Source organism: Lycium ferocissimum, chromosome 2 (assembly GCF_029784015.1).
Source record: "Lycium ferocissimum isolate CSIRO_LF1 chromosome 2, AGI_CSIRO_Lferr_CH_V1, whole genome shotgun sequence".
NCBI classification, from domain to species: domain Eukaryota; kingdom Viridiplantae; phylum Streptophyta; class Magnoliopsida; order Solanales; family Solanaceae; genus Lycium; species Lycium ferocissimum.
In genome coordinates, this window is record NC_081343.1 from 50,233,449 (window position 1) to 50,249,218 (window position 15,770).

At 33.6% G+C, this 15,770-nt stretch overlaps 1 protein-coding gene across 1 annotated transcript; it reads left to right on the forward strand.

Annotated features, from left to right (window-relative positions):
* The first annotated feature begins 2,297 nt into the window (after positions 1-2,297).
* LOC132043012 (amino acid permease 6-like) lies at positions 2,298-3,746 on the forward strand. The gene has a single exon (XM_059433509.1). The coding sequence runs from the start codon at positions 2,298-2,300 to the stop codon at positions 3,744-3,746; it is 1,449 nt and encodes a 482-aa protein (XP_059289492.1).
* Positions 3,747-15,770: the final 12,024 nt, after the last annotated feature.

Sequence of the window (15,770 nt, forward strand, 5' to 3'; positions counted from 1 at the left end):
AAACATAATATGTGATGTGGTAATAGTTAACACCATGTATACATAGATGAGCATATATGGAAGAAGCAATAGCTTGAGGTTGTGAAACAAGATAAGAATTTTAGTCTTAACTGCTTAAATAAGAGTACTAGCATGTCGCTACACTTCCTCTTTCTCTTGATTTTTACCTAACAGAGTCAAATTGGGAAGATTAATTTGTTCAGTTGAGACCTGATGAGAGATCCTTTAAGTTTATTTGGAGTTATCAATCATCGACATGAAACAAGAGAGATACACAAGACCTATTGCTCTAGCAGCCTACTTCCCTTTTTGGCTGCCAACAGCACAAGCGTACGATTGATTAGAATGCAAGTGCTTTCCAGAAAAATCATATCAACTTTTCACTTGATATGCGTTTGTATATTGTGTTTGGTTCTATGCGCATTTTATATTTGGTAAAATTTTTTCCTAAATTGAATATTCTGATCGAGAACTCTTTCCTTTTACAATCTCCATGAAGGATAGAACATCTTTTGGTACTTTGCTTGCTATTCTAACGATGGATATAAAGCATATATATATTGTAGTCTTACATGTCAGATGATACTAGAGCTTAGTAATAATACAACTATGATTATTGTGCAAGTCTATAACCGTACATTCAATTAGTAACAGAACGGTTGCCAACATGAGACCCCGATGGAATAGGGAACAATCATTCAGTTTAAATGCAGAAACTATAAAGGCTTTACGAGATGTGTGAGAAGAAACAAAGAAATCTTGTAATGTTTGTTGAAAGAAATATTCATGTATTACCTTTTGGACAAACTCAATCAGTACTAAACTGGAGAAGGTGTTGTGAAAAACGCTCATAAGCATCACATGGTCCAAGCAAATTAGTGTGTATCATTCTGTTTTTTATGAGTGAATATATCATTCCACATTTAGCACATCCAAAAGAATATTCAATTTTTATTATTTCTATTTACAGTAGACATTGAACTTAACGAGCAAATTGAAATTATTATTTTTTGATCTTGCATTGGCGACAAATGCATTACCTCCAACTGGAAACTTGTATTAGAGATAAGGTTCGAGATCATACCATCTGAAACATTAAGATATCTTTTATGGCTACATTAGTGTCTACTTCCTCGGTTACTCATGATTTTATGGTGTACCAAAGTAAGTTAGTTCTTAATGTCAATTTCTTTTTCTTTTTTTAATCTTTGTGCTTAAAACTTTATATCTTCTATCACAACTATATTTACAAAATTGTGTATTTCGTAGATTAAAAAATGTCTTTTATGATCGTGCGAAGGGCGGAGAAATTAACTAGTTATCCAGATAAAAAAAAAAACAATTTCCTACGAGGTCATGAAGGCTGATACGATTACGGCGATGACGTTCAAATGGTGGATAAGTGGAAATTTTTTGTGTTCGTGTTTCCGTCCATTAGCCATTGAACGCATGATTTGAGTTTCCAAAATTCTTCTTCATAATTTAGAATTAAATTAAAATCATTTATCAGAAGGTTTTTTTAAGATTATAATGAAAACTATTTTTATGATTGAGATCCATGTTTTGGAGGCCAAGTAAAGGTGCCAGAAGAACTTATTTTTATAAATAAGAATATTTTCAAAGGAATGCTTATTCCAATAAGTGACGTCATTAGGTAATTAAAGTGCAGTAGAGTAATTTCGACTATTAAGCCAAGAGTCCTGGACTAGGGTGGCAAAACCAGGGTAATGGTTAACATTGGGATTTGCTATTTCGATATGAAAAATTCCATCAAGTTTATGTTAGGAAACTAAACTTCTACCCCAAGTAATTCTAATCCTTAACCAAATAGGAAAAATTGGCGACTTGACTAATTTGCCTCTCAAATATATTTTTCGTTTAATTAGTTATGTAAACATTTTTTAAAGTTCCACAAGAAAAACATCACACGTATATGATTACACCAGCATTTGAAGTAAAAGATGATCACATAAAAGAGAAACAAAATCATAAAGAATTCATCAGTATATACAAGAAGGAGTATATATCTAATTTAGAGGTCACTTCCTTTTTCCAATTAGTAATTAGTAATACTAATATTTAACCATAGACAAGTTTATTTTAGGAATTATACTTCTATCCCAATTAGTAATTCTAATCCTTAATCAAATAGGAAAAGAATTATAGGTGATGTTATATAAAGGGTTGCATAGCAAGCATTATGAGTACTACACCAAACCAAAACACATAGATTAAGAAATTCTGGAATTACTAAAACTCTCATTACCAGACACACACTTGATAGAACACTTTGAATTATGGCACTTGAGTTTCAGAAGAACAGCATGTCCGTGCCAATGGAGCTCGAAAGGGGAGACGTGCAAGAAAACTTTGATGATGACGGACGCGAAAAAAGAACAGGGACTTTGTTGACTGCAAGTGCACATATTATTACTGCTGTGATTGGTTCTGGAGTGCTATCTCTAGCATGGGCAATAGCTCAATTAGGATGGGTGGTTGGTCCTGCTGTTCTCTTTGCTTTTTCTTTTATCACTTACTTCACTTCTACAGTTCTTGCCGACTGTTACCGTTCTCCAGGACCTGATTCTGGCGAGAGAAACTATACTTACATGGACGTTGTCCGCTCTCACTTAGGAGGTGTGAAGGTGACATTGTGTGGACTCGCACAATATGCTAACCTTGTCGGAGTTACCATTGGATACACAATAACAGCATCTATTAGTATGGTGGCGGTACAGAGATCAAACTGTTTTCACAAAAATGGCCACGAAGCAAGCTGCTCAATTGAGAGCTACCCATATATGATCATATTTGCAGTGATTCAAATAATTCTTAGCCAAATGCCAAACTTCCACAAGCTCTCATGGCTATCAATTCTTGCCGCTGTTATGTCTTTTGCTTACGCTTCTATTGGTCTTGGACTCTCCATAGCAAAAGTTGCAGGTGTGGGGCACCATGTAAAGACAAGCCTAACAGGGGTGGTAGTTGGGGTGGATGTATCTGAATCAGAGAAGGTATGGAAAAGCTTCCAAGCCATTGGAGATATTGCATTTGCCTATGCTTATTCCACCGTTCTCATTGAAATACAGGACACACTAAGATCATCACCTCCAGAAAGCAAGGTAATGAAGAGAGCATTACTAGCTGGAGTTTCCACCACAACCTTATTCTATATACTATGTGGTACCATTGGCTATGCAGCCTTTGGAAACAAAGCTCCAGGAAATTTCCTCACTGGTTTTGGTTTCTATGAACCCTTTTGGCTTATTGACTTAGCCAACGTCTGCATTGCCATCCACCTTATCGGAGCTTATCAGGTTTTCTGCCAACCTTTATATTTGTTTGTGGAGGCTCGATGCAGCCAGCGATGGCCAGACAGCAAATTCATCAACTCTGAACACGCTGTGCAAGTTTCATGCTGTAGCGCTACTTACAGAGTAAACTTGTTCAGGTTGGTGTGGAGAACAACATATGTTGTAGTGACAACCGTGATTGCCATGATATTCCCATTCTTCAATGACTTCTTGGGTTTGATCGGGGCAGCATCGTTCTATCCATTAAGCGTCTACTTCCCAATAGAGATGCACATTGCCCAGAGAAAGATACCAAAGTATTCTTTCAAATGGGTATGGCTGAAAATACTGAGCTGGACTTGTCTCATCGTATCACTTGTTGCAGCTGCTGGATCTATCAAGGGTCTTGCCGCTGATGTCAAGCATTACAAGCCTGTCTCAACTCAACAATAACTTCTCTGAACTGTTCAAATTAAATAGCATGTAATGTTTTCAGTAGCAAGTGTAATGAATAGCTGATTGGCTGTATGTTATATTTACAAATTTAATACAGTATGCTTCTTTTATTTGAAGGAATTACTACTTCTCTCTTTCTATAGAGTTTGAAATCATAAATAGATACTGTTGCTATGAAATAGAGTAACAACAATAGGATAAGCTATAATCCTTCCAATTTTGTGAAAGGAAGGACTTAGAACAAACTTAATCACCTTCAGCAAATAAGGTTCCAGCGTTCTTCCTCCAATCACTTGCTGGTAAAATTTATCTGGGGAGTGCTAATTAAATTCACATGTTAAGATAACCTTTATTCTTTAAAAGTCACTTTGAGAGTATACCACATCAAAATAGTTATCCTTCTTCTGACACAGCAAGGCAATTTGATTTTTTATGAATAGAGTAGCAAAAGCTACTGTTGAGTAACCCAACAAAACTACTATGAATCAAGTAAGTTGCACTGTGTTTGCACACTCCCATTCAGGTAATGTGCAAAAATAAACTTTTATAAAGAAAAATAACTGAAATAAAGTTGGATCTCTTCATTTAAAATTACTGAAACTAAATAGATTGAATACGACAATTCATTTTAAAGCCAATCTTATCAGGCCTCAAGAATTGGATTAAAAATTTCTCTAGCCTTTCATTATCTTCATCTGGTTTAGCTGATCACCATATCCATTTACATATAAAAGTAGATCATAAGTGTGAGTCCATAAACAAGTGAGTGAAGATTGATAATCTGGTAAAACCTTGAAGTAATGAGCGCTCAGGAACCAAGATATGACAGCCAATGGTTTCTCATTTTCATCTATCAACTGTGAGTAGTCAGTCGTGAGCAACAAATCTTCTCATTGAGGCACCTTCTCCGATATTGCTCTTTTCTGCCTCTTTTTGGGAATACTGCAACTATGTTAGAAAAAAGATAAAAATCACGATAAAAATCACTTCACGGATTACCTAAGCTTGTTTTTAGAGATGATGTTGATTACTGAAGGGCGTAGTCTTGGGGAACTATAGGATAATTGTTAGAAACCAGAAGTCTTGAGAACATACCTTTTTAAATTGGGGCTTTGGAGCAAACATTTGATGATATAAAAAAGCAGCAAAACGGATAACCATTTGAGCAATGAAAAGTCTAACTAACGAGACAGCAAAGTTCAAATCACAACAGTTTATATCAAGAATATTCACCACTAATTAACCTAAGCAAGGAACTCAAAAAGAGAACTCACTACATGAACTGCAGACTGAACAAAGTTTCAAATTGCTTCTAGTGAAAAATATGACTATCTCAAGACATTCAACCTTGAACGAGCAACAAATACATGTCTTTTTTCATAGAGTATCCAGAAAGATGCATCATTAATATAGCATAACGCAATAGATCAAGTGAACCATGAAATACATATGGTCCGTTATTAGTTTCGTTTCAATTCTACCAAGCATGAAATTTCCTCACCTTTTGATCTCTTAAAACATGCAAATTCTCAATCACAAAGTAGAATTTTAATAGCAAGCAGAAAAAATAATCAAAGATAGCATGATTCGCATAAGTAATAAATTTTTGTGCACGTCTCTGTTAGCTCAAGCTCTGAAGCACCCATCGTACGGGTCACATAGTGAAATATTTGCTGCTCTTCAATGACCATGTTCATCAGATTCTATTGTTCCAATATAAGTGTTCCAGATCTAGCTGCAACAACCAGAAATTTCGCATGTGTCCATTGTGAAAGAAACCATCAACTAACTCCAGAATAACTTTACTGATCTGCATACATGTGGTGAGACATTAAAAGTCGAGCAACTTAGACAATCTACCAAAAAAATGATACTGAACTTGGCTTTTTCAACCTATATTGTGCAAATTCTTTAGTTAGCCTGCCTGTAGGTCTTTCACGAATATAATCAAACCCAAGCTACATATTATGACAGATGTAGACAATTGTTGGCTTTATATGATGTCATTAAAATTATAATGTAGTAAGAATTTTACCTCATCTCTCCCGGACGGTCGAAAAGACAGTAGGGAAACAGAAGATCATAACCACCAACACTATCGCACAAACTACAACTGGAAACAAAGAATTAACAACCACCACAAAAAAACTAAAATAATGAAAGATTAAGGGAAGTTAAGAGAATAAGAATGCTTTAGAAGAATCCGCAATTGTCGCCTTGCCCAAAATTAAAGCTTCAACATGAGGAGTAAACTTTTCCCCCGCAAAGTCGATCATCTGTAGCCTAATTCCAACTTTTCCTGAGATGAAAAGCTTTGGAGGGAATGAAAGACTCAGCTCTTGCTTGCTGCTTGTTGTCTACTTCGCGAGCCTTCACTGCCCCGTTCTGTAACTTCCCTTCTTTCGTTCAAGCCAGAAAAGCCCCGTAGCTATAGCTATTCAAGAGTGAGAGTGAAATTCAAGCGGACGCGGATGCCATCGAATGGACTCTTTGCCACAGAATGTGATGTCTTAGAATCTCCTTCCTTGAAAGCTTTCGGTTTTCAGTTCAGAGGAGGGCAGTGCTTTTTGTTTTTCCATGTTGCAAAGAGTTGAACAGTTGACAGTGGCGTTTTCGTGTTGTCAAAGATTTGAACAATGAAAATAGATAGCGAGTGCCGGATTCGATCAGGTCATGTAGGAACTTGAAAATCAAACACAAATATAGACTATTACTGAGCTACAAACAAATCATTTAACATCATGCTCTCAAAACTTTGTGGGAAAAGAATAAGAATATCATGTAAAGGTATTTCAATCTCAACTCTTGGAATTCTTGCCATGTAATACAGTTTTATCATTGAGGCTACTTCCTGCTCTTTCAAATGAAAGGAAAGGGCTTGGGCATTTGAAAAGGCTACCGAAGACTAATGGATGGACCATCAACACTCACACAGTAAGAGACTAAGAGTAATATAGTGCAACGGAGATGCACCCGGTGCGAATTTATGTAGTAAATTGGGGCATGTGAACATGGCCTCTCTGTAAAACTAAGTATATTTTTAAAAATTGATATAATATTAACTATTAAAATCCATGTTATAAGAAGGCTAAATGGTGCACTTGGTTGATTAAATACTTACGGTGCACCACCAAAAAAGGCTAAACGGTGCACCACTAATACAATTTTTTTCCTTCTATTTTTAGTGATGCACCCATATTCAAGAAATTCTAAATTCGCCTCTGAATGCACAAAACCATTTCCACGTATAACTTATAGGCATCTTCATGTAGTTCTTTACATGCCCTCCAATTTAATCAGCCTTTCAAGATTTACAGTCCCTCCACCAAGCTTGTTTCAGGTCTATGCCACTGAACACTGCATAGACTCAAGCAGGGACGGAGCCAGACTTTTGACAAAGGGATTCAAAAAGGTAAAGGGAATATCTCTATCGAGACTTGAACCCGCAACAATGGCTAAACATTATGCCCTTCAGCCGGTGAGCTGATATTCATAATATGTTGAGGGGATTCAAAACTTCATACTTATACATAACTAAATAAATCAATTTTATATATATAGTGTAATTTTTCGAATGGGGTTCAACTCCCCTAGACTCAAGCCCAAAGTAATGATCGATCCCATGTGAGTCTGGCGCCTAAATGGCACATTTTTTGACCAAAAATTCCAAAAGGGGTGTATGAGTACACGGTAAATCAAAAGGGGTTTATCGTGTAGCCCTACATGATTTACCAAAGATTCTAACGGCTCCCATCTGTTTTCCGTCTTCAACGAAATTAAAAAAAAAAAATTATAAGGAAATCGTGTACCCCTACACGATTTGCCTTATTAATTTTTTTTTTTACTTTTTTTTATTGAGCGGAACAAAGTAAATGCATATAGAGCTAAAAGAAGTGCTACCAAGTAGTAGTCTTCATTTTTTTCATTGTGTTTCTCTTAATTTCTTGCTTTGGGAATGCACTAAAATCATACCACGTTGGTGGGAGCAATTTGTTTAGCTATGCGCAAATTGTAAAGCATTGGGATGGGTGACAGGTGTTCGTCATTCTCCAACGTTTCAATTGTGATTCATGTCCTTGCAAGACATAGACATTCATGATTGATGAACATGATTAGGAAAGTGAAAATGTCTATGTCTTAATTAGTTAAGGTTCCAATAACAAGAAAAGTGAGTCATCCGTTCACAATGAATGAAGTTCAAAGTCAAATCGTGTAGGCGATTTGCCTTACTGAGTGGCACATGGTAGACGATTTAATAAGTACACGATTTGCCAAAAAAAAAAATCTACGCTATTTGCAAAAATCGATTTTGGCTATTATAATTTTTTTATTTTATTTTTAAATTTTGTTGAAGACGGAAAACAGATGGGAGCCGTTATAATTTTTGATAAATCGTGTAGGGGCTACACGATAAACCCGTTTTGATTTATCGTGTAACCCTACACCCGTTTTGGAATTTTTGATCCAAAAATGTGCCATTTAGGCACCCGACTCGATCCCATGTGGCTAAACAAACTATAGCATTATTATTAAAAGCTTCATCATCAACATCTATAATCACATCAAAACATTTCCATCAATTAAACTCAATCACTAATTTTTCGGGCAATTGTAGTTCAATTATGCTATTCCAATCCATATGGAATAAGAACAGATGTCGACAATAAATTGCACCGTTTTTACTGATCAATACACTGAAAGGCAAGTTATATAAAACATAGCATAAATGAACTCGAGCATTTTTCTGTTTGGAAGAAAAATAGATTATAGGAGGTTCAATTTATGACCAAGCTAGAAGATAGAATCGGATAGAAGTGCAGCGAAGTTTTTTAATATGTGCCTCACACAGCTGACATTAATAGTGTGAGACTTTTATTGTGAGATAAACAAGTGGACCTAAAACTTCAAAGAATTAAAAAGTGTAAGATGTGAGTCCACTTTTTTTGTCTCACAAAAATGAGCCTCGCACAACTAATGTCAGCACTAACTCGAGCCTGAAACGACGAAAGAAACGGATGCAGTATTAGGATGAGGCTCCTCTCCATTTATCTTCTCTCTATTTTCTCCAAATTCCTACTTGGATGAGAGACACATGTCAAAGTTAAAAATTAAAGGTTGAGATCTAATTACCCAAATTAAGATTCTAATCATGGTTTGGACAACAAATATATATTTCTTTATTTACTCTAAAAAAACTGACAATCCCAAAATTCTAGCTAAACCATTATCTCACCTATAAATTAATTCTAAAATTTTTTCTCTTTTCCTATTTTATTATGTGCTCTTCTTTTTCCCTTCTTTTGAACTTTTTTTTTTTTTTTTTGGTTAAACAGTTCTTCTTAATTTTTTCCCCTACGTCCTCTTTACATTCTATCAAATATGGGAGATCTGGATATGTTCCCAAAAAATTTCTAGTTGTTATAAAATAATAAAGTAAAGAACAAGAATAATTATAGAGAAGAAAGAAGAGGAGAGAGTTCTTATTTCTCTTGTTAGGGATTAAATACAATGAGGAGAACCTCTCTATTTATAGGAGAGAATTGACTTGGTGCCAAAGTCACAAACCCTAGCAAACCCTAAAATTCCTCCTAAAGATAGACATCACAATATTATAATAATATTTATAACACTCCCCCTTGATGTCTATTTTGATAAATAATATGCCTCATTAAAACCTTACTAAAAAAAAAGGGGAAAAAATCTCGAAGGAAAAAAAGAGTACACATTTCTAATAATACGCTATTTGGTTGCCTCATTAAAAACCTTACAAGGAAAACCCAATTGGGACAAAACCTTGGCTAAGGGAAAAAGAGTACAACACGTATTAACTCCCCCTGATGGGTACATCACTCCAAAACTTGAATTTTCGCATTCCAATCTTGTGCACCATCTTCTTGAAAGTTGTAGTTTGTAGAGACTTGGTGAATAAATCAACCATATTATCGCTCGAACAAATCTCTTCGCACGTTGATATCACCATTCTTTGGAGCTTGTGTGCGAAGAACAACTTTTGTGAAATAAGCTTTATCCGTTTATGAATCCACTCTTTGGTCAGTATGTATGTTGCTACATCTTCATCTTTGGATAGAGTTGCATCAAGATATAATATTGTTGAAATCACTCCAAGTGCATTCGAATTGCTTTATAAACATATGTTATCTTTATATGATTTGATTGTCATGTACCAACATCATATGACTATAATCCCTTATAGTCGTAGCAAAATATATAAATGCATCAATTGCATAAAGATATGGCACTTCGTGACCAAAAAATCTTGCAAGTTTCTCATTTCAACTTCTTTCAGATAATCTATTTCTTTTGAAAACTCTTCAAGAGTTTCAATAATTCTCAAGTCATCAACCCGCACTAACAATATGAGATTTTGATTTCCACAAAAACGTAGGGATAAATAGACCCTTAATCATTAAACATTCATTAAGGTGATTAAATCACATTCACCTTGCTTGATTTAATTCATAATAACGAACAAAACTTCTAGAACTTGTATATGCTTTGTGCATTCAAAATTCTTCAGAATTTTCATATAATTTTGTCAAGTAATTCATATAGGATATGACAACATCTATTTCTATTTAAATACGTGACATCTTTCGGTGTCCGGACAAGCGAGTCCAATAAACTTTACGCTTACCAAGATATGTCATTCACTTGATAATAATTTCTACGTTAGCATGCTTTAATAGACGTAGAATTTAGATCCTCACAATATTTTACAATATTGCGCTATATTGTACTAAAGATATCGTCGACGATATATATCATTTGTATCGGTTCGCAATGTGACATAACTTATCGAGATCTCATCACTTCCATTATTTTTAGGTACCTAAACCTCTCATGAGGTTTCATGAAGTGTTATGTCGTAGGCTCTTCAAGAGCACATTGCCTCCTTATAATGATCATTGATCATTTGCTCCTCTTTCTTTTCCATGATTATTGAATTTGGAACCGATTAGTTTACACACTTCATGTATGCTATAGACTCGTCCTTCGTGGACATAAATTTAATAGGAGCATTTTGTTGAAGTTAGAAATTAATTTTGGGTCGCAAATGCTTCTAGCATTTGAGTAGAATTATCTTTTGAACGAGGATCATACTAATGATATATAATTTATCACATATTCCTCTAGTCGCTTATTCTCTCCCCCTTATGTTAGAAAAACTAACATATACCCCATTTTCTTTCGGGGAATCCATCTTTATGCATCATGGTAGATTAATTAATTATATACCACATATAAAAAACTGTTAGATGGAAATATCGGTTCCTAACCCCGAACCAATTATGAGGGGAAAATTTATCATAATTTAGCACATGAAGCATTGTTCTCATAAGCAATGGTTTAGCTTTTATCGGAGGCATTCAATGCCAAACCAACTTGGATATAAACTAGCATTCACAAGATGAATTATCTTGATTACATAATCTGAAAAATTACGCTCTCAACTCAATCATTTTTGAGCAAGTAACTTTGCATATGTCAAATCGTTAAAGGTTGACAATAAACGCACATGTGATGTCTTATCGACGCATCTATTTAAGACATCACATAACAGGTAGAACGGGCCCATATTCACCTTTTTCTATATTTTCGGTAATTTGGAAAATTCAATCCCAACATTAGCCAAGATAATAAACTCATCATGAGAACAAGCAACACAAATAAATTCTTAAAGAATCTTCAAGTTCTTCAATATATGTCGAATACTCAATTTGCACATCATATTTGAATCGGGATAGCCAAATTGCTCATGCCAACTAATAAAATTATCTATACTAGTAAACTTCAGGTTTACCATGCCATTTGCTATTTGTTTTAGTAAACTTCTGGTTTACTATGACATGATTTTTTTTTATTTTATTTTTTTTGTACCAGTAAACTTCTGGTTTACCGTAACATGTGATTTCATCATGGTCATACTGTAGTATATGTTGGAAAATAAGGCGTGTAAACTTTCACATAGATATTTATTACCCACCATGATTTTGTAGATATTTGATCATCCCATCATTAATAGCTACAATATGATAGTCATTTACTTTAGTAAACTTCGGGTTTACTACTTGTATTTCGATCATAACAACTTTGGAGATAGGATGAATGCATAATAATAAATAAACTCTTCGTAAGCTTTCAATTTATTTTTCATAATCAAATATTTTGGACACTACCGGTGTCATGATTCTTGTATATAAACAATTAGGTTCTTCTGGACCTTGATTATTACTTTTGTACTACCAAATATTACTTAGACACTGCAGGTGCCTAGAAAAAATATTTTATTAGATATTTATGATGTCATGAAAGAAAACGGTAAGCGAGTGGACATTTAGAAATAATAAATTCATAATTGAATTTTAATCAACTTACTTTGAGAGTTATCCATATCTTCAAATGAAATGACGTACGCAAAGTAAAATAAATACACATTAAATATTAGTACTATTAGAAAGTACAAAGTAAAAACTAAGTAATATAACAAACCAATGGTTATATTCTGATGAGAACCAATACGTACATGTGATATCAAATGGACTAATGAATATAGTATAGCTTTTTACACGCACACATGCAAAACATTCTTTGGCTGTGGATGTACACCATAAACACATAGTGATAGCCATAAAATAAAAATGCACAGAGACTATAAAACTTATAAAGAAATGGTTTAAGATATATCTCACACCTTTCCTCCCATAATTTCGTAATGGTCTAATTAACAAAGTGATGGACACTTCCACGTCATATACTTAAAGTTTCAAGTCCTTGTTTTCATTAAATAGAATTACATCCATCTTGATAAATTTTCATCAATATGATAAAAAATAATGACTAATTAATAAATTCTACTAGGATACAATAATCCACTTTTCTAATTTTAAAAGATTTGCATACATGTAGTACTTTTTAAAGAGAATCCTTTTATGATGTATCGAAGACAATATAATAATATTAATTTCATGAAATTGGGTAGTGACCCATATCTCCTTATACCATAAAACACAGAAATTATTATGGTTCTTATTAATGTATCTAGTGCCTATGTCGTTTAGGCTCAATCCAAAACAACAGTATGTACTACTCGTGGTTTATATGTACCTTAATATTTGACAAACAAATAATAGTTGTGCACTTGGTTTTGACACATTATTAAGAATATGCACTACATGACATATTGGTGTACTTCCTTGAGGGAAAAATATATAAATTGTTATTTCCTTCGAGAAAATTAAAAACATACAGTAGAAAACATTCAACAAGATCTGCCATCTTTTGCCTTAAAATAAAATTGACCAAGATGTTTCTACGTACGACAAATACGTGCAACAATGACTTTATACCACAAAATAACATTTATATTCTTTGTTATTTTATCTCTTCAGGAGGTGTTGTGGTATTTCTTCATTCACTTCGGGGAATGAACCTGATCACTTAGATGTGCTTTATACAGGATTTTCAATAGCTCTTTTTTTTTTTTTTTTCAACCACAAGAAGATATTGCTTCAAATTATTTCTCATATATCTTTACAACTTCTTTTTGCTTCAGAGAAAATTTTAAAGTTTTACTTCTTAAGAAGTAATGCAAAGTTTAACCACTCGAGAGTAAAGTTAGAAGTTCTACCAACTTCGGGGATAAATTTAAGAGTTCACTACTTGTGAGCAAATTTCAAAGTCTTACTACTTCGGGAGTAAACTTCGTGATTTACTACCTGTGTGTAGATTTTAGAGTCTTACTACTTGGAGTAAAACTTTATTTACTACGAGTAAGGAAATTCACAATATTTCTTCTCGATTATTCTAATCTTTACGGAGGTAAATATGATATCTTCACAACCAAGTACATGTTCGTATTTATAGGCTTTACAATATTGTCACATTCACTTTTAGGAATGGATCTCTATTTGTGAACCTTTTTAAGATATTGCTTCTTCAGGAGCAAATTAAGGCATATGTATTATGTAGAAATTTTTTTCTCTAACACATCTCAATTATAATGACAACAAACTGATCAAAATATCACCACTTCCGGTGGCTAATTTTCTATCACCACTTCCGGTGGCTAATTTTCTTTGTTCAATCTCTGCTGGAGTACTGTAAGAATGTGTCTGCTCATATTTATAATCAAGTTATAAATCCACAAAAAGATAAAAAGGTAAAAACGTTACTGATGGATCGATGTGGCCATATTTTAAAGGAATCTTTATATGACTGCTAGTAACGTTTGAACAAAAATAATGTTTAAGCCATGTGAAATTAAATATAAATAAAGCCACACAGAAAGAATCTTCACAGATTTATTTTCTGCCCCCCAAGATTGACAAACACATACCATTGTTAAGGCTTTTAAGAAAACATACCTGGTAACGAAGTGGTATAGTAACGGGAGTCAAAGGATTTCTTATCAACTGTGATTAATACCCTAATAATTCACGCAGTGAAGCTTTGATGTGATCAATAACTTTGTTATATTTTTTTATTAGAGTTTCGTGCTGATAACGTGTTATAAAATAATAAAGTAAAGAACAAGAATAATTATAGAGAAGAAAGAAGAGAGAGAGTTCTTATTTCTCTCTTGAGGGATTAAATACAATGAGGAGATAACCTCTCTATTTATAGGAGACCGATTGACTTGGCCAAAGTCACAAACCCTAAAGAAACCCTAAAATTCCTCCTAAAGATAGACATCACAATATTATAATAATATTTATAACACTAGTCACGATTCTTGATTATTTACACAATAAACTTATTCACTTAACATGATTAGTTTACATGAATGTTGTACATGATCCGAGATGAAAATATTGAAAACTGAAAACACTCTAACACTTGATCACTAAACTAAAAAGAGCACGTAATAAAATAGTAAAAGGAGAAAATTTTAGGATCAATTAATAGTTGACACAATATTTTAGCTAGAATTTTGGGATTGCCAAATATTTTTAGAGTAATAAAAGAAATATTTGTTATTCTAATCATGGTTAGGACCTTGATTTGAATAATTAGATCTCAACCTTTAATTCTTAACTTCAACATGTGTCTCTCATTCAATTAGGAACTTGAAGAAAATGGATAGAAGAGAAATAGAGAGAAGCCTTATGGGTAATTTTTTTTCATTATGATCATTCAACTCATGAGTTTTTTTTCACAAAAGGCCATCCTAACTTATGACAAGTAAAAAAATGTTTCCACTTCTATCTTTGAACCAACAACTCCAGCAAATCAATTATGAAGGCTCTGTTTTTGTTTGGTGAAGGCTGTGTTTTCGTTGACTGTTTTGGTTATGATTGTTTTCTGATTCCCTCTGAATAAAATACTTTCATCTTTGCTTAATTGTTAATCTGGAGTTAGGTTTTTTTTTTTTTTCCTTTTTCTTTTTTTTTTCAGTTCGTGTTGACTTTGGGAATTCAATTGTTGGTATTCTTTGGATAACCTATTGCTACTTTTATGATTCCAAAATTTCCAAATCGATTTTCTGTTATAGTCAATTGTTATATCATACAGAGAGTTTTGATGAAAAAACAGAGAGGAGGATTTAAGGGATTCTTAAATAATCATTCAATTTACAATTTTTTCTACAAAAATCAGAAAATTATATATTCTTTAAACTTTTTCACAAAGTCTAGCGTGCAATTTAGGAGAGACCAAATCGACATGTATTCACATCTCTGAACAAGCTGGATATTGGTGTGTACAATTGTATCATAAGTTGGTTATAGCCAACATCTATTGTGTTCTAGATGGCTAAGGTTTTCATCCTCCTCCGATAAATATGATTATTTTGATAAATATACAGGTTAAAGTCGTGCCTAACTCATCCAGATAGAAACTTGAAAATCAGAGAATAAAAATGAAATGAGTCATTCTAATTGCTCAAAATTGGATCTACAAAAGGTAAACATAAAATATGATTTGAAAACACGACAAAAGAATCAGGCTATTTTTAAGTTGGCTATTTGATTGTGCACAGCTATTGAATTCTACTGCTATATC